At 43.0% G+C, this 18,251-nt stretch overlaps 1 protein-coding gene across 1 annotated transcript in view; it reads left to right on the top strand.

The window, feature by feature from the left end:
- PLXNC1 (plexin C1) overlaps window positions 1–18,251 on the top strand; it is a 160,481-nt gene that overhangs the window by 87,863 nt on the left and 54,367 nt on the right. The window contains exons 10-15 of the mRNA XM_011933948.1: window positions 2,083–2,222; window positions 4,913–5,092; window positions 8,308–8,395; window positions 12,250–12,453; window positions 12,574–12,759; window positions 15,761–15,863. Coding sequence (XP_011789338.1) covers window positions 2,083–2,222; window positions 4,913–5,092; window positions 8,308–8,395; window positions 12,250–12,453; window positions 12,574–12,759; window positions 15,761–15,863 — 901 coding nt within the window. The remainder of the gene's footprint in view (window positions 1–2,082; window positions 2,223–4,912; window positions 5,093–8,307; window positions 8,396–12,249; window positions 12,454–12,573; window positions 12,760–15,760; window positions 15,864–18,251) is intronic.

Genomic DNA, 18,251 nt, shown 5'->3' on the forward strand with positions numbered 1-18,251 from the left:
TCTTGCTCCCCTAAGAAGAGAGTGGCCTCCTCTAGAGCAGAGGTCAGCAAATGTTCTCTACAAAGAGCCAGGCAGTAAATATTTTAGGCTTTGCGGGTCGTATGGCCACTGCTGCAGCTACTCCACTTGACTGCTGCAGGGAACAGCAGCCAGAGACACTACCCAGACGAATGTTTATGGGTGCTGAAATTTGAATTTCATGTGTTTTTATATGTCATGAAATATTATTCTTCTTTTGACATTTTGTGAGGGGCCATGTAAAAGCAGGTAGCGGGCAGGATCTGGCCCACAGACTATAGTTTGCCAACTCCTGATCTAGTGCACACATAGATCATGTGTCCCCCACAACATCTGGCCTAAGGACCCTGTAGGTGCTCAGTAAACACTTGTTCTCTTAGCTGTCACCATGTAAGAGCGAAGAGTAAGCCTTTTGCTATATAATGCACACTTGACATTTGCAAGAGATTTATCTTGAAGGCTTTGCTAATCCCCCCATTCCAAGTACCACTCTAGCAGATAATTTCCCCCATAAAATGCAGTCAAGTATAACAGAATAATTAAAGTGACCCTTTCAGGCCCTTAGTGATTCTATAAATACAGGGCTAACGTCCTTCACAAAGTGATTAAAATAAATTCTGCTACCAAAATCAATTCTGTGTCATGTTACATCATTGCTCTGATGAATTTACCTCAATCTGCAAAACCAATCCAAAGTGCTGATGAGTGATGGGGACTGCCGGGCCGTGTAGCACCTGTGTGTGCCGAGGAGCAGAATGAGAAAATGTCTGCTTCAGCAGGATGAGCAGCCCCTGCAGCCCAGCAATGCCACCCCGATGAGTGTTCCATGCACAAAGGAGCAGAGGATACTCAATTGCTTCAAGAAGCAGGTATTAGGCAGGTGTTGGACATCACGGACTTCTCCCAGTGGCTCAGGGGCTTCTTCTTGGACTTGGTCCTCCAAGTGGATGCACTCAGCATTTAGAATTTCACCAAATGTCATGTGATTACTCTGGACCTTGGGGTCATTTTCAAATATCAAGACTGTGAGTATATTCTGTGATGGCAGAGGATATCGGGGGAAAAAAGAGCGTGAGAATGATGTTCACTCTTGCTGAAGATCTGCTGGACTTTCTATTGGCAAGAGTCTTAGCATCTTATGTCCTGTTTTGGTCACCATATTATAGAAGAATAAGACTTGCTGAAAATGGTCTACAAAAGAACAGTAAAATTATCAGAATGATAGTAGCATCTGTAACAGAAGAGTGAAAGAAATCAGGACTGTTTTATCTTGAAAAGGGAAAATGATTCTTGCTATCAAATAAAGGGCATTTTTTTTTAAGGGAGAATTTGATTAGACATCACAAATGGAGAAGTAAGGTGGCATTCGCCTACATGATATGACACTAGGTAGCAAGGGACTCCAAGGGACATGTTCTTGACCTTAGGCCTGATAAAGTCTATTGAAACTGCGTACCAAGAAGGAGGTTGTGGTATCTACAAACCATGGTTGGCTACAGTGGTTCAGACATCCAACTGCTTGATATTAGTTGACTGAACAGGTTGATTTCTTGAGGTTTTTCCCCCTGCAGTATCCTCCTGGATTCAAATAGCCTCACTGTAACAAAAATATGAACTGCTTTCTTGGGAATTAAATTTATCTGGAATGACATTTATTTCAACTTAATGATGAGTCTGTCATTGGCCTATGGTCAGTGTACTCTCTTTTCCTTGATTTTGCTTACATTGTGAGCCTCCAGAGGCTGTAAGGCAGTGAACATTTTGAAAACTCTAGTGATACCTCGCTCTTCAGACAGAATGTCAGACTCTTCAACTATATTTTCAACTGTCTTGTGAGACAAAGACTAATTGGTTTGACCTCATGCTGTCACATGTTGAGAGACATAAATCTGCAGCACTCTTCCTTGAATTCATTGATTTCATTAAACACTGTCTGCTTGTGTTTGCAAAATGTTGTAATTTCCCAGTGATTTCTTCAAACTGCAGCACATAAACAGATTTTTTTTTTGGAGTGATGCCATTTCTTAGCTTTGATCTCCTGTTTTAATCTTTTCTTTCCAATAGGTCTTCTACATTAAGTCCATTGAGCCACAGAAAGTATCGACATTAGGGAAAAGCAACGTGATAGTAACGGGAGCAAACTTTACCCGAGCATCGAACATCACAATGATCCTGAAAGGAACCAGTACCTGTGATAAGGATGTGTGAGTTGAAATACTAATAATTTATTCTGGGTAACATAAAGCTCAAACCTGTGCCGAAGGAATTTCAATGTGATTATAACCTTTATATAGTCAAATTATTGCCATCCACCAAAGCAGGCCAATTAGTCAGAGTATTTGACATAATTCCAACATGTAAAATAATTTTCACAACAGATCTGAAGTTCATTGTGAGAGACTCTGTTCTGTGTTATTCCCCAAAAATCTCAGTATATAGTCATTTCAGATGTTGCCTGTTTTGGGTCTTGATTCATTTTCAGTAACAAAATCAAGTATATGGAGTAGCAAACATCATTCTTTAGGTGATGCACTTGGAAAAATAGTTGAGTACCTCGAAATTTGATGGGGAATTTTTTGGAGCAACTCTTCCAATATGCCACCCAAAGTTGAAAAAACAAAACCTCTTGGATCCATTTTATGTGGACATTTTGTTCTTTGTAGCCTTCTCTTTACTGGTTTGGTTTCAGCCTCCAAAAGTTAAATTTCTACTACATATAATGGTAGTAAAAAAGAACAACCCAACATAAATATCTGGTCAGTGTATCTCTTGAACATTGTTAGTTCTGTCACTTCTTTCCCAGACTCATCCCATCGGTGAAACTTGGAGAAAGAATTTTCAATTTCCACCAATGTCCTTGTGCAAATGGTTACTCCCCCTTCAAAAAAAAAGAAGAGATGTGATAACTGCAGTTATTAAATAACACAACAGATTATTTGAGTTTTCTGCTTGTTAACTTGTATAAGTTTGGGCTAATTTGAAGTAAAAGATGTTACAGTCTACATAGAGTATAATACTAAGCTTATTTTCATCATGGAAATGCATTTAAGACAATCTGCTGAAGCGTGATGTTTTGGTTTTTAACTACTAAAACAGATTTGTACAGCATTCTAATCTGCCATGCTTATTTACTGAATTTTCTGCTTTAATTCATTTTCTGCACATCACTGCCATGCCCTTCCCCTCATAGCAGTAAATCTGGAATCTCTGTGATCTTGATGAAAACAGCTGCTCATTGGTGGCTTGCCTGTGTTCTGCTATTTGCCAGAATTATCAAGCACACATTAGAGGCTGTATCTATGCAACATAGGTTTTTTTTGTGTGTGCTGTTTATCCTGGCTAAATACCTTATTGCAAAAATCTTTCATTTTGTGTAGCGAAATCTGTGAAGTTAGACACCTGTGTATTCACTGAAAGGCAATCAACTTCATGGAAAATAAGTAGTTTTTCAGAGCATTACCCTGTTTCTGACTCTTTATGTTCTCATCTTAATTCCGAATGTGTCTTGAGATACTGCAGTTATTAAATTAAATGACTAGGAGACCTTCCTGCATGTAGCATTTCAGTAACCACATCTGTGTGGTGAACCCAAGTTCACAAGCAGTCAACATAATACTCAATTAATCCTATACCTGAGCCCAGGCTATAATCCCAAGCTCTTTTCATATGGTACTTTTAAAATGGGTAATTATTTTAAAGAGAAAAATACTAGTAGTGGAATGATCTACATTTTTACCTCTCTTCTTCTAAAATTTATAAACAAGTTTGAATTTTAATGTTCAACCACTATATGATACATTTCCTAGAGCTTGTCTCTGAATATAAACCTGAAAATGAGCGTTTGAGGTGGTGTAAGTACAAACTGACTCAGATGTTCTTGAATTTGCCTTATCCTAAAGGGTTAGTGATAGCTTTAAAGTTAATCATCATGCACATAGCCTTTAAGTAGTAATAATAGATTCTCATGTAGCATGATTATACTGAGCATTATTCAGACACAACCCAGGCTTAATGATTTTTGCTTTAGAGGGTCATTTTAGACACACAGAGGAAGCTGCAGGTGACAGCGGGAATGTCAGAGAAGGCTTTGCTCTGACTCTGAAAGGGCGCCAAGCATCAGCTCCTGTTGGACGTCGGGAGCACCCTGGACAGCCCCAGCTAAGTCCCAGCCTGGAGACTCCTTAGGGGGCAGGTTGGCCCCAGTGCTGATTGATTCTGAGATGCCTGGGCTCTTGGTTTAGGCCCCCTTTGAACGGCAGAATTTCCATCTCTGTCTGGTGCTGGATTTTACCCTCTCAGTGCTTGACTAGGGCTTTTTTTTTTAAGCGTTTTATTATGGAAACTCAAACATATACAAGAGAGATGAGTGTAATGAGCCTCTCTGTAGCCATTCCCAGTTTCAAAGCCTATCAACATTTTGCCAATCTTGCTTCACCTATCTTATCTGGGGTTTCTTTTTGGGGGCGGGGTCATGATGAGAACCAAACACCATATCCTTCACTGTTAGATACTTCAGTATCTCTCTAACAGATAAGCATAATGCCATTATGATACTCAACAGAATTATCCATAATTCTTAATATAATGGAACCCCCAGTTCATGTTCTGCTTTCTATTAGTACTTCTTCAAGGCAATGGTTACACCTCTTTCCTTTCTCAGTTCTGAGGGCAATGCAAATAAGAAAGATAAAAATGTACTAAAGAAAGAGGAACCCAGCCCCTAATAATACCCAACTTGGGTCATTGGCCCCTGATGAGTCAGTAGTTGCCTGCAGCTATTCTGCTCCTTCATGAAGTGTTGTAGTTCAAGTGAAATTCATCTGCTGTCACCTTGGGTAATCAACTGTGCTAAGTGTCTGTGTCATGTGAGAGTTCTTTTTCTACTCCTTTCTAGGATACAGGTTAGCCATGTGCTAAATGACACCCACATGAAATTCTCTCTTCCATCAAGCCGGAAAGAAATGAAGGATGTGTGTATCCAGTTTGATGGTGGGAACTGCTCTTCTGTGGGATCCTTATCCTACATTGCTCTGCCACATTGTTCCCTTATATTTCCTGCTACCACCTGGATCAGGTACTTTCTAGATTCATAATCTTTTTCTCTCATTGTGGTTAAGGGTCATATGCACAAAGATCATTGATTTATTCAAGTAAATTCAGAAACAGTAGTCATTCCAAATTCCTCTCACTGAGTTCTCCTTAGGATTTATTCCTAGAAAAATGCATACCTGACAACGCATTTGCTTCCCATGCTCATTGTGAATGCTATGAGCACATCTTTTTCTCTTCACCGTGGCTGCTGGGAAACTCACAGCTGAAATGTTGGCCTAGGTTTTTGATATACTTTACTATGTGTCCCTCCTGCTCATGATAAAATGCTTCTTTCTTACCTCTTTCATTTTACAGTCTTTAGAGTAAGCTGTTTTGAATTCTTCGGGGGAAATATTGGGAGCTAAGAAAATGAAAAGCAGAATCAACATTTTCAAGATGTTCCCTAAGAGGGAGATGGAAACCCCAAAATAAACTCACCTAGATAAATCCAATATGTTAAGAAAAACACTTCTCTCTCTAGTTGAATGTTTTTATTTATTACTATTATGTATTTTTTACATTTTCATGGGTGCATAATACTTGGACATGTTTATGGGGCACATGTGATTTTTTTCTACAATCATACAGTGAATATGTAATTATCAAATCAGGGTAATTGGAGTATCCATCGTCTCAAGCATTTATCATTTATTTCTGTTAGGAACATTCCAGTTCCACTCTTCTAGCTATTTTTAAATATGCAATAAATTATCGTGAGTTACAGACACCCTGCGATGCTACTGAACACTAAATCTTATTCTATCTCATTGTATTTTTGTAGCCATTAACCAACCCCTCTTTATCCCTCTCTGACCCTGCCACACCACCCTTCCCAGCCTCTGATACCCATAATTCTACTCTCTATCTCCATCAGACCAACTTTCTCAGCTCCCACATATGGGTGAGAACCTGCAACAATTTGTCTGTCTGTGCCTGGCTTATTTCACTTAACATAATGTCCTGCAGTTCCATCTGTGTTGTTGCAAATGACAGGATCTCATTCTTTTTTGTAGGCTGAATAATACTCCGTTGTGTTTAGGTACCACATTTTCTTTATCCTCTAATCCGTTGATGGACACTTAGGTTGAGTACCTATCTTGGTTATTGTGAAGAGTTCTACAATAAAGATTCCCCCTAGTTGAATTTGAATTCACTTTCATAATATTTTTATTCCTAAATCTCTTTAGGACTAAAATCCTAACGATATTTTCTTTGCCTGACACAGTACGAAGCTAGTTTTCAAAGTACTCTCTAGATAAACCTACAGACAAAGCTTTGTTTAAAAAAAAAAAAGAAGAAGAAAAAAAGGAGGGAAAGAAAAAAAATCACTTTTAATGTTCTTATTTAAGATCAAGAGAGAGGTGGCTATATTAGTTTGCTGGGTGGACATAGAGTGCCAGAGCCTTTGTGGCTTAAACAACAGAAATTTCTTTCTCCCCACTTCTGGAGGCTGAAATCATGGTGTTGGTAAGCTTAGTTTCTCCTGAGGCTTTACACCTTGGCTTGTAGATGGTCATCTTCTCCCTGTGTCTTCACGTGGTCTTCCCTCTGTATCTCTGTACTGATCTCCCTGCTTTTTTTTCTTTTTTTTTTTTTTGTTTTGAGACAGAGTCTCACTCTGTCACCCAGGCTGGAGTGCAGTGGCAGGATCTTGACTCACTGTAACCTCTGTCTCCCGGGTTCAAGCGATTCTCCACCCTCAGCCTCTCGAGTAGCTGGGATAATGTCTTTTTATAAGGACATCAGTCATGTTGGATTAGGGCTCACCCTAGTGACCTCGTTTAACCTTCATTACCTGTTTAACCACCCACATCTCCAAATACAGTCCCATTCCCAGGAACTGGGAGTTAGGGCTTCAACATACCCATTTTATGGGGTCACAGTTCAGTCCATAACAGTAAGATAAGAGGAACTGAAATTTCAAAACCAAGGCTCTAGCATGACATCCCCCACTCTAGGGCCAATTCCATTCTCCATATAAAAGGAGACATTGATGTGGCATGCCCCACGTGCCTGGTGTGCTCATCTATTGACGAGGTTCATACTCACAACAAATTGATGAGATCTGCTATGGCTTGTCCCTTTTGCAAATGAGGGAACTAGGGGAGGAAAAGGGTTCAAACAATTCACCCCAGTCCCCCAGACAGCTGGGACTAGGAGGTTGGGCTCTGAGCCACTGCAGTATCCTGCTTTGCTATAAAGTAAGAGGCTCCTTACTGTCCTGTCACCTGTGACATTCTGAGCCTGTGTATCTTGGCTGCTTCTGGGTCACTGTGCCTTGAGCAAGAATGTGGCCCTAAATGCTGGCCATCGGGACAGCACGCTTGGCTTGGTTTTCTAGTAATGGCTACAGACTGGCATGAGGCCAACTCAGCCCTTCCCCATTGTGGCTGGAGGATTCAGAGATCAGTGTCTTCTCTCTGCCCTACACAAATTGGGTTGCTCAGGCCCACCTCCTGGTCTTGTCATCAGGGGCTCAGCTGGCTGTTGGACCTGACATACCCAGGCTCTTTTCCCCTAGAATGAGTGTCTGGTGACCTACGTGAACAGGGGTACAAGGGCAGCCAGAGCTGTGGACAGCTGTTTATTTCACACCCAGTGACCACTTCGCTTATATGCCCTGAGAAACGTGAAGTTATCTGACTTGGTTTTAGAGAGAGAGAATGCAGCTGTTATTTATATGGCGTACCAAATAGGAATGTACACTTTTAATGTCATCTGTAATTTTACCTTGCCCAAAGTGTTTCCTGTCTCTCTAAATAGCGTATCATTGGGAGGTTAGGAGTTTGATTTTGAAAATTGTTAGATTGAAGCATCTTTATATAGATTAAACAGTAATCAAACAAAATTCTGTGTAGTGAAACCTTTTCAAGGTACAGCTCCTGATCTGATTATATGTGGCGATATGACACACAACAAAATTCAAATTCCATCAAAGAATCTGGGCATTTTCCTAGAATTAAAATAGGATCTGACCTGAATTTTTATATTTATGCATCTTGAAACCCCTGAATTTGTGACTGGTATCCTGAAAAGATTTCTAAAATTGTCCTGTATTTGAAATTAAAATTCATTAATTTGCTCTCAAACATAATTGGGTTTAATATTAAACATGAATAAATTGATAGCTTTGTTCATAAATGCAAAACGCCTGTGTTTTAGCTATGAAACCCTTATTGTTGCTTTTATTCCTTGCAGTGGTGGTCAAAATATAACCATGATGGGCAGAAATTTTGATGTAATTGACAACTTAATCATTTCACATGAATTAAAAGGAAACATAAATGTAAGTCTCCAGCTGCTTTGTAACAATAGTTGTTTTCAAGGATGGTTCTATTTTCATCACACTATGCTTTGTTGGGGGGTATATTTTATTTCTGTGACTTTAGTGTTATAAACTTTTACCTATGCTATCATATATACTATCTGTGCTAGAGTGGAAATAATAAGACCTTATCCTTGTAGCTGAGTATTTCTAGTTGCAGCAATGAGGAAAGAGAAATGCACTTGGTACAATAAGACCTGACATTTTCTTTTTATGTGTTTTGTGGCAAGTCACCTTAATGAGGAAATGCTTATGAATATGTGTGAAAATTCTTCGTGAAAGGTTAAGGTGTGATATAAAAAATTGCATTTCTGTGAAGAGTAGGTGGTGGTGTTCCCATTGCACAGAGAGGGTTGGGGTTCACAGAGATTAGATGACTTGCAAAGGTCCCAGAAATCTTGTCATGTGCTTCTCCTTCTCCTCGACCCAACTTGTTCCCTACCATCTGATGTCACCTTCTCTTATCTTTCATCTCCCCACAGCAGAAATGGTAGGAGGGGTCTGGCTTCCACCCTTGCCCAGTTCTCCCACCAGTGCCTCTGGATGGAGATCTTCTAGAGCAGAGGTGTCCAACCTTTTGGCTTCCTTTGGCCACATTGGAAGAATTGTCTTGGGCCTCACCAACACTAACAATAGCTGATGAGCTAAAAAATGGTTTGTGCATCATTTCCGTGATACCCACCACCACAGATAAGCAAAAAAGTCCTCACATTCAAAAGGCTGGACACGGCTGCTCTAGATGGAAGCTTCTGATGCCAAGAGGGGAGATGAGGGATTTCACATACAAGTTAGGCCTCCAAGTGTACTCGCACACACTTCTAAACGTCCTTCCCCATTCTGTCTTCCCCTTTTTCCTTCTCCTTGATGAGATATGTGAGGTGGCTACCTCTCTGGGGCCCTGCCTGACCACTTCCTGCCAAGGCTGACATGCTCCCTACTTGGGACAGTGTGGGTTCAGACCCAAATTCCGGGGCCTCCTGATAGGCCGTCCTCACAGCCTTGTTGTGCACACATTCGCCTGCTGACACGGTTCAGAGCCATTTCCAAACCTCACACTGTATCTGACTCCAGGCCACATCTCCATGGTGTGAACACCTCCAGTTGAATGATTCATAGAGTTTGACCCTCCGACCAGAGGCATTGCCTGAGTTTTTCATGGACTTGCTCTCCCTCCCACTTGCTGTTTCCAAATCAAACTCAACTTTTTGAGCACCTACTGCAGGCAAAACATTTTGCTGGGTGGAGGGACAAAAGATAAGTGAGACAGTCATATTGCCTTCATGGAGGCAGGCAGCAAATCTACACTGGGATTGAAAGTTGAGGCTGAGTGTGATGGCTCACGATTATAATCCCAGCACTTTGGGAGGCCAAGGCAGGAAGACTGCTTGAGGCCAGGAGTTTGCGACCAGCCTAGATAACATAGTGAGACCCCATCTCTATAAAATAAAAATTTAAAAAGTTGACAGCACAGAGTATCATCAGGTTCTAGGTCCTCTGGTTCCCTAACTGTTCAGAAACCCTGTGAGTCCAAGAAGACACCAGGTATTTTCACATGAAAGAGAGATTAAATATGGATGGGATGAAGTATGCCTGCAGTATGGAGTGGGGTGGGTAGAGCAGGGAGGTGAGTTCAGGTACAGAGGACAGAGTCCTCGCAGGCCCCTTCTGGGAACGTCACTCAATCCTGCTTAGTGGGAACCTAGAGGGTGGGTCGGGAATGAGCAAGAAGGATAGCTGTACAGCTGAGTTGGGGCCACAAAAAGCGGCATCAGACTGAAAACTTGCCCTTAATTCTGTAGGCAGCAGGGAGCCACTGAAGATCTCTGAGCAGGAAGTGACACAGGTCTAGGTGCACTGGACTCACACTGGACCGAGACAATTAGTGACGATGAAAGCAGTCAGAAGGTTACCAATGGGAAAAGAGACTATGCAGAAAGCAGTAGACTAGGGAAAGGGGAGAATTCTGACCTAAAAGGCTTCGGTGTCCTGTCTTGAGTCCTGGGAAACCACGAGAAAAGAAGAGAGTGTCCAACCCCCAGCAGGGGCCAGCTCCTGAAGCACTTGTTGCTGCTGAATCGCTCTTTGTTGGGGAATCTCCTGCAGGGCAGTTATTATTTTGGCAATGGTGCACAGCTGAGTTTGGAGAGGCAGGAACTGAAGAAGGGCTGGGAGCCCAGTGAGGATGCTCATGCCAGTGCAGGTGTGTCGGAGACGTCCGCAGTCTCTCTGGGCTGACAGCAGGTCCCTTTGGGCTGTGGTTAGCACAGCAGGTCTCAAGTGCTGGGGCATGGTAAAGCTAGAGATGACCAGCTTGTCTTTATAGCAGTATCTTTAAAGGGAGAGTGGGGGTGACATCATGGGAGTGAGAGCACAGAGGAGGAAGACAAGAGCACCTAGGACTGGTGGCAAAGCTTCCTTTTAAGGAATGAAAGACAATAGAATGGGCCGTGAAGGTGGCCGAGAGTGTGCTCAGAAACCAGTGAAAAAGAGCACATCGCATGGTGCGAGTTGGTCGTGAGTACAGAACTGTAGAGTCTTGAGGATAATGAGGTTGGGTGATCCTCTCGCCGGCAATCCTTCTAGAAGGCATCTTCAGTAAGAAGCCAGGCTGCTAGGAGTTAAGGTTGCTGAGGCAGTGGAGACAGTGGTTTTCATCCTGTGAACAGAAATGTGAGCAGGAGATTCTGGACTGTAGAGTTTGGAAAGATGTGAAGGGAAAGGAAGGTCATGCTTGTCCAGATCTCAGCTCTTCACATCCTATTTTCCCACCAATGGCCCCTTCCTATTGTCTTTTTTATGCTCTAGTATCAGGGGGTGGTGGGGGTGGGGGAAGATACTTTTCACCACCTGACAAATTTCTTTTTATGGGTTATCATTGCTTTTCTGTAGAATGTTTGCTATCCTCCCTTAACCCACCAGCCTCCTCTGCCTGTCCTGTACACCTAAACAGGACAATATATTTACGTTATGTATTTACTAACTTTTTAAATTTTATTTTTTTATATATAGAGAGACAGGGTCTCACTATGTTACCCAGGCTCATCTCCGACTCCTGGACTCAAGTAACCCTCCTCCCTCAGTTTGCCAAAGTGCTGGGATCACAGGCGTGAGCCACCGTGCCCAGCCTATTTATGTTTTGTTGTTTTTTTTTTAAATCCTGTAAATCAGGCCACCTTTTCTGCTTTGTTTTCAGTTTTCATGCTCTTCATTTCATGGGGGACGCATTGTTCCTTTTACTTTTGTTTTCTCCTGTTTTCTGTTACAAGCCTGAAAGGCTTTTCCTTCTTGTGGCTAGTGACTTCTGCTAAGGCCCTGCAGGAGGTTCCCCCAACAAAGAGTGATTCAGCTGCAACAAGCGCTTCAGGAGCTGGCCCTTGCTGGGGGTTGGACACTTTTCTTTTCTCGTGGTTCCCCAGGGCTCAGACAGGCTGACCCCAAGGACACCTAAGCCCCTTGGGTCAGAATCTTCCCCTTTCCGTAGCCTACTGCTTTCAGCCTAGTTTCTTTTCCCATGGCATAACCTTCCAGCTGCTTTCATTGTCACTTATGATATCATAATATTAACTAGCATGTTTTGAATGCTTACTGTGTGCCGGGCCCTGTTCTAAGCATGCATAATCTCATTTAACGTAGCCCTCATTTAATGTAATGTAGGGTTAAGTCAATCCTGTGAGGGAGGTAGTATTGCTGGCCCCATATTACACATGAGAAAACAGAAGCACCAAGAAGTTAAGTTGCTCAGGTCACTTAGTTCTTAGAGATCAGAGCTGGCATTCATTAACAAAGTGACTAAAACGTTCCTTTCTTTTCTCCAGGTCTCTGAATATTGTGTGGCGACTTACTGCGGGTTTTTAGCCCCCAGTTTAAAGAGTTCAAAAGTGCGCACAAATGTCACTGTGAAGCTGAGAGTACAAGACACCTACTTGGACTGTGGAACCCTGCAGTATCGGGAGGACCCCAGATTCACAGGGTATCGGGTAGAATCCGAGGTGGACACAGAACTGGAAGTGAAAATTCAAGTATGTTTCTTTTTTTTCTGGGTGGGATGTCGCCCCGCCCCCTTGACTGGAAAGGTATGTTTATGCTTGTGAGTTTCTACATGTGCTCTGACTTCTCCATCTTCATTTGGTTCTTCACAGAAAGAAAACGACAACTTCAACATTTCCAAAAAAGACATTGAAATTACTCTCTTCCATGGGGAAAATGGGCAATTAAATTGCAGTTTTGAAAATATTACTAGAAATCAAGATCTCACCACCATCCTCTGCAAAATTAAAGGCATCAAGACTGCAAGCACCATTGCCAACTCTTCTAAGAAAGTTCGTGTAAGTGACCTGGCAGTCCCACCTGCTGTCTTTACCTGATTTTTGTGATAATTCCTTGGCTAAACCAGAGACCAGAATGGAATCTTTCATGGATCTTCAGATCCTCACTTTAGATAGAAGACAAACAAAGCTGGTACCGCTAGCCCAAGCAAAATAGCTCCAAAATAGCTGGCTGAATCCATCCCTGTGCTTGTTTGAATGTCAAAGCGTTGGACACACCATTGTCTATAATCCTAATGAGTGTTGAAAGCTTTTGTTCTAGCCATACATTTATACAGTAGCATCTGCAAGCAAAATCTCTAGACCCGTTGACAAATGAGCTGTCACTCCTTTCTCAAATGCGGAGGTGACATGTCTTAGCAGAAACCCAAAACAAACAAGGGCCTCTTCAGCACACTCTGGGTAGCATTAGAATCAGATGGAGACCAGATAATCTCTGGGTCACGGCCTGCTTCCTTCACCATGAAGTCATAGTTTCTGTGATTAATCTTTTCCCAGATATGTTTGGGGGACCCGTCACTGCTATATTTATGTCCCATAATAAAGATGTGAGACCACTGAGAAGGGAAACAGAAGTCACCCTTTATAGTGTTCATGCCATATGAGGCTCTGTACAGCCTATATAAATTCTTTTTGATCTATTGTCATAAATAATTGGATCAAAGACAATGAAAAAGAACTTCAGACTGGAAGGCAACAACAAAAATGTGTTCATGTCCCAGTGGCTCCAGTTAATAGCTCTGTGGCCTTAGGTAAATCACTTGAGTTTCCTGAGGCTCTCTTTGTCCATCTATATGGTAAATGGGGGTAATAATAAGTTTTATTTATTTTTTAGACAGAGTCTCACTCTGTCACCCAGGCGGGAGTGCAGTGGCACGATCTTGGCTTACAGCAACCTCCGCTTCCCAGTTTTAAGGGATTCTCATGTCTCAGTCACCCAAGTGACTGGGATTACAGGTGCGTGCCACCACGCCTGGCTAATTTTTTCTATTTTTAGTAGAGACCGGGTTTCACTGTGTTGGGCAGGCTGGTCCCAAACTCCTGGCCTCAAGTGATCTGCTGCCTTGGCCTCCCAAAGTGCTGACATTACAGGTGTGAGCCACCGTGCCCAGCCAATAGTAAGTTTTAAATCAGGAATAACAACTGGGCTGGGAGAGATAATTCATGCCTATAATGCCAGCACTTTGAAAAGCCAAAGCAGGAGGATCACTTGAGCCCCTAGAAATCTGGGCAACATAGTAAGACCCTGTTTCAAGAAAAAAATAAGGAACAACAACTCAACTCACCAGTGTTTCCACCTTTCCTGTTAGTTGAGAAGAGCAAGTATTAGCATTCTTCATCATTCATGACATAGCTCCTGAGAGCCTATGCCATGATGGGGACAGACAGAGAATAAAACAGACAAAAACATCTGCCTTTGTGGAGGTTCCCTAAAGAGACACAGCATGAAGAATATAAATAAAAATTGTGTTACTTGGTGGCAGTTGCTATGGAGAAAAAAGCACCAGTGTAGGGGGGTGGGGGGCCATGCTGCAGGTTTTGCAATGGTGGGTAGAAAAGGCCTGCTTGTGAAGGTGGTATCTGTATAAGGAGGAGTGGGAACAAGCCATGGGCTATCTGGGGTAGAACATTCTAGGCAGAGGGAGCAGAGGTTGCAGAGGTCCTGAGGCAGGAGGCTGCCTGGTGTGTTTGAAGAGCAGCAAGGAGGCCAGTGTGACTGGAGTAGAGGGAGCAGAGCAGAGGCTGCCGAGGTTAGAGAGGTCATGGAGAGAATAAGAGATGATTAGGACCTTGTGGACCATGGCGAGGGCTTGGCTTTTGGGCTGGGGAAGGCATGGGAGAGTTTTGAGGAGGGCGCCATGAGCTGACTTCTTCAGATGACGTCATGCATTTAGTTATGACAGCCTACCCATAAGAGGCTACCCATAAGTTGCCATAAGAGGCACTCCCAACATCCCATTTCAGAGATGAGGAAAAAGGAGACTGGATGTGCGTACCTAACTCAGGGTTCTATGGCTGAGAACACAGGTGGCAGAGCTGGGATGGAGAGCTTCAGCTATCTGGGTCCAAATCCATCCTCCAGCTACTGTGCTCAAATGCCTCCACGGGGGGCAGCATGGGTCCAAAGATGGAAACACGCCTTAATACTTGTATGTACATCAATGAAATAATTAAGCTTCATGTAGAGGTTTTCCCTTGACAAGTTTCACAAAATATAACCAAAAAAAAAAAATGCTAAAACTGGAAAAATCCCTCAGGGATGATCTGATCAGCACTGACCATCTGGTTTTTACCACAGAATGTTTTATTCAAAATAGGATGCCAGGTACAGTGGCTCACACCTGTAATTCCAGCACTTTGAGAGGCTGAGGTGGAGGATCACTTGAGTTTGGGAGTTCGAGACCAGACTGGGCAATATAGTGAGACCCTGTCTCTACAAAAAATTTAACAATTAGCCAGGTGTGGTGGTGTGCACCGTAGCCCCAGCTACTTGGGAAGCTGAGGTGGGAGGATCACTTGAGCCCGTGGTGAGTTTGAGGCTACAGTGGGCTATGATCACAGCACTGCACTCCAGCCTGGGCAACAGAGCAAGACCCTGTCTCTAAAACAAAAACAAAATAAGCCTGCCTGTAAAAAAGATAAAAATTGAGTTTCTCCCTTAGAATAAGGGGCAGGGGCTTCTTGCCTACAGGTTACTGCCTCTTTATTGTCCCCACTCTCACAACTTAAAACCCCCAGAGCAAAGAGGGCCAGAATTAAGACTCTGAGGGTATAGTCCAGCGCACGTCAACTGACATTTCAGGAAACTGAGGCACAGGGAATATTCTGGATTTGCCCAAGGACACATAGCCAATCTGCCACAGAAATGAGAGTTGAACTCAGATATCCTACCCAGCTCACTGCTTCTTTTTGTATTGTGAAGCCATTTTAGGGGGGAAATTATGTCAATAAATACAGTCCCCAACTCAGTTGGGTCTAATGACATTCTTTGTCCCATCAGGTCAAGCTGGGAAACCTGGAGCTCTACGTGGAGCAGGAGTCAGTTCCTTCCACGTGGTATTTTCTGATTGTGCTCCCTGTCTTGCTAGTGATTGTCATTTTTGGTAAGTGCCCTGTTTAATTTTGTCAGTGAAATTATTCCTTGGGGCCTCTCGCCAGGCAGGCAGACTTTCAGCTTTCAGGGGCTGTTTGCTTCAATTAAGTATAAATGGGTGAAAGCCCAAATCAAAACTTTGAGAAACGAATAACAGGTACATGCTGAGGGCTTTCTAAACTTTCCTTTTGGCCAGGCGTGGTGGCTGATGCCTATAATCCCAGCACTTTGGGAGGCTGAGGCAGATGGATTGCCTTGAGGTCAGGAGTTCAAGACCAGCGTGGCCAACATGGTGAAACCCCATCTCTACTAAAAATACAAAAATTAGCTGGTGTGATGGTGGGAGCCTGAAATCCCAGCTACTTGGGAGACGGAGGCTGCAGAATTGCTTGAACACGGGAGGAGGAGGTTGCAGTGAGCCGAGATTGCACCACTGCACTCCAGCCTGGAGGACAGAGCAAGATTCTATCTCAAAAACAAACGAACAAACAAAAAACAAATTTTTTTTTTTTAAGGTTGCTTCATTAGTAGAACGCTGGATTACATAGATGATATCTTGGGATTTGAGGGATATAATCTACTTTGCTTCTCCATTCCTTCGAATTGGGGTGACAAATGTTCATTTATGTAATTCTCTAAGAACTTCTTTGGGATTTTGGGCTCCCGGGACTTGGTTATTTCATCCTGACCACCCCCCACCACCTACCACCCCAGTCTCATCCCAGTCTTGATTTTCTGGGCAGAACCACACTTTAGAAGTGTGGTCATGCCTGGGCACAGTGGCACACGCCTGTAGTTCCAACACTTTGGGAGGCCGAGGAGGGAGGACTGCATAAACCCAGGAATTTGACGTTACAGTGAGCTATGGTCATGCCACTGCATGCCAGCCTGGACAACAGAATGAGGCCCTGTGTCTAAAAAGTAAACACTTTTTTTTTTAAATGATCTATATCATCTCTTAAAGTGGTCCCAGGCTCATCCACACACCGTGAGCCCATGGCGGTTGCTCATTGGCTACCTCTGGCCCACCAATATATTTTGTTTCGCCTATGTAGCATTTTCTAAAACTATTAAGTAGCTTATAACATTTAAAAATTAGTGATTCACATTTGGAAACATCTCTTGAAAATGTGAAAGATTTGGATCATTGGATCCCAAATTTCCGTAGTATCCGTTTATTAGAGCTGAGTAGCAGCTATGCCCTTGAGAGAGGGAACATGCTCCCTAGGTTTTGACCACAGTCGCCACCACTCCATATTGTCTCCACCTAGGCCATTTAACACATCTATGTAGCTGATATCTGCAGCCATTTCGTTTGTGACTCTGGTTCTGAGCTGCTTGTCATTTGAAGTCTATTTTCTCTCGTCCTTCTTTGAAAAAGGAACTCTTATCCACCAACAAATAGCACTTTGGCCGGTGGCTCACACCTGTAATCCCAGCATTTTGGGAGGCCAAGGCAGGCAGATCACGAGGTGTCAGGAGATCAAGACCATCCTGACCAACATGGTGAAACCCCATCTCTACTAAAACTACAAAAATTAGCCGGGTGTGGTGGCACCTGCCTGTAATCCCAGCTACTCAGGAGGCTGAGGCAGGAAAATCATTTGAACCTGGGAGCTGGAGGTTGCAGTGAGCCGAGATCGCGCCACTGCACTCCAGCCTGGCCACAGAGTGAGACTCCATCTCAAAAAAAGAACACTTTGTATTTCTTGATTGAACATAGGTATTGCCTTTCTGAAATTTGATGGCTAGTCCAGGCAGTGGCCAGTGTCTCCTTCCATGCACTCATATATTCACTCATTCATCCCTGCATTTATTCACCTGATGTTCATCGAGCACCTGTTATGTTGCTGATACCTGTGCAAGTCTCTGGAGCTAGAAAACATGAGCCTTTGTGTGCATGAGTCAGTGTTGCTCAAACTGAGGTCTGAGGAACAATGGTCCCAAGTGACTGTCCTAGAAAAGGAGGTTCCATGGTCAAGTAAGTTTGAGAATCACTACATACTCCACCCTTTCTTAGACATGCACAACGTGTGTTATTAAGACTGTTGACTTTATGAAGTAGTCCAGTGAAGAGCCGTATTTGTTTCCTCCAGCATTATTGGTAGCAGAGCCCATCTATTATGTAATTTCTTTCTTTTTTTTTTTTGGAGAAAGGGTCTCTCTTTTTTGCCCAGGCTGAGTGCAGTGACACAATCACGGCTCACTGCAGCCTTGACCTCCTGGGCTCAAGTGATCCTCCCACCTCAGCCTCCCAAGTAGCTGGGACTCCAGGCATGCACCATCACACTAAAGTAATGTTCTATTTTTTTTTTTACAAGTAGCTATTTTCAAAAGAGTGATGTATCTATACTGAGTAGTTTATATGGTCTATCTCATTTAAGACTTGACAACCATC

This window comes from Colobus angolensis, unplaced genomic scaffold (genome assembly GCF_000951035.1).
Source record: "Colobus angolensis palliatus isolate OR3802 unplaced genomic scaffold, Cang.pa_1.0 Scaffold10, whole genome shotgun sequence".
Lineage (NCBI taxonomy): Eukaryota > Metazoa > Chordata > Mammalia > Primates > Cercopithecidae > Colobus > Colobus angolensis.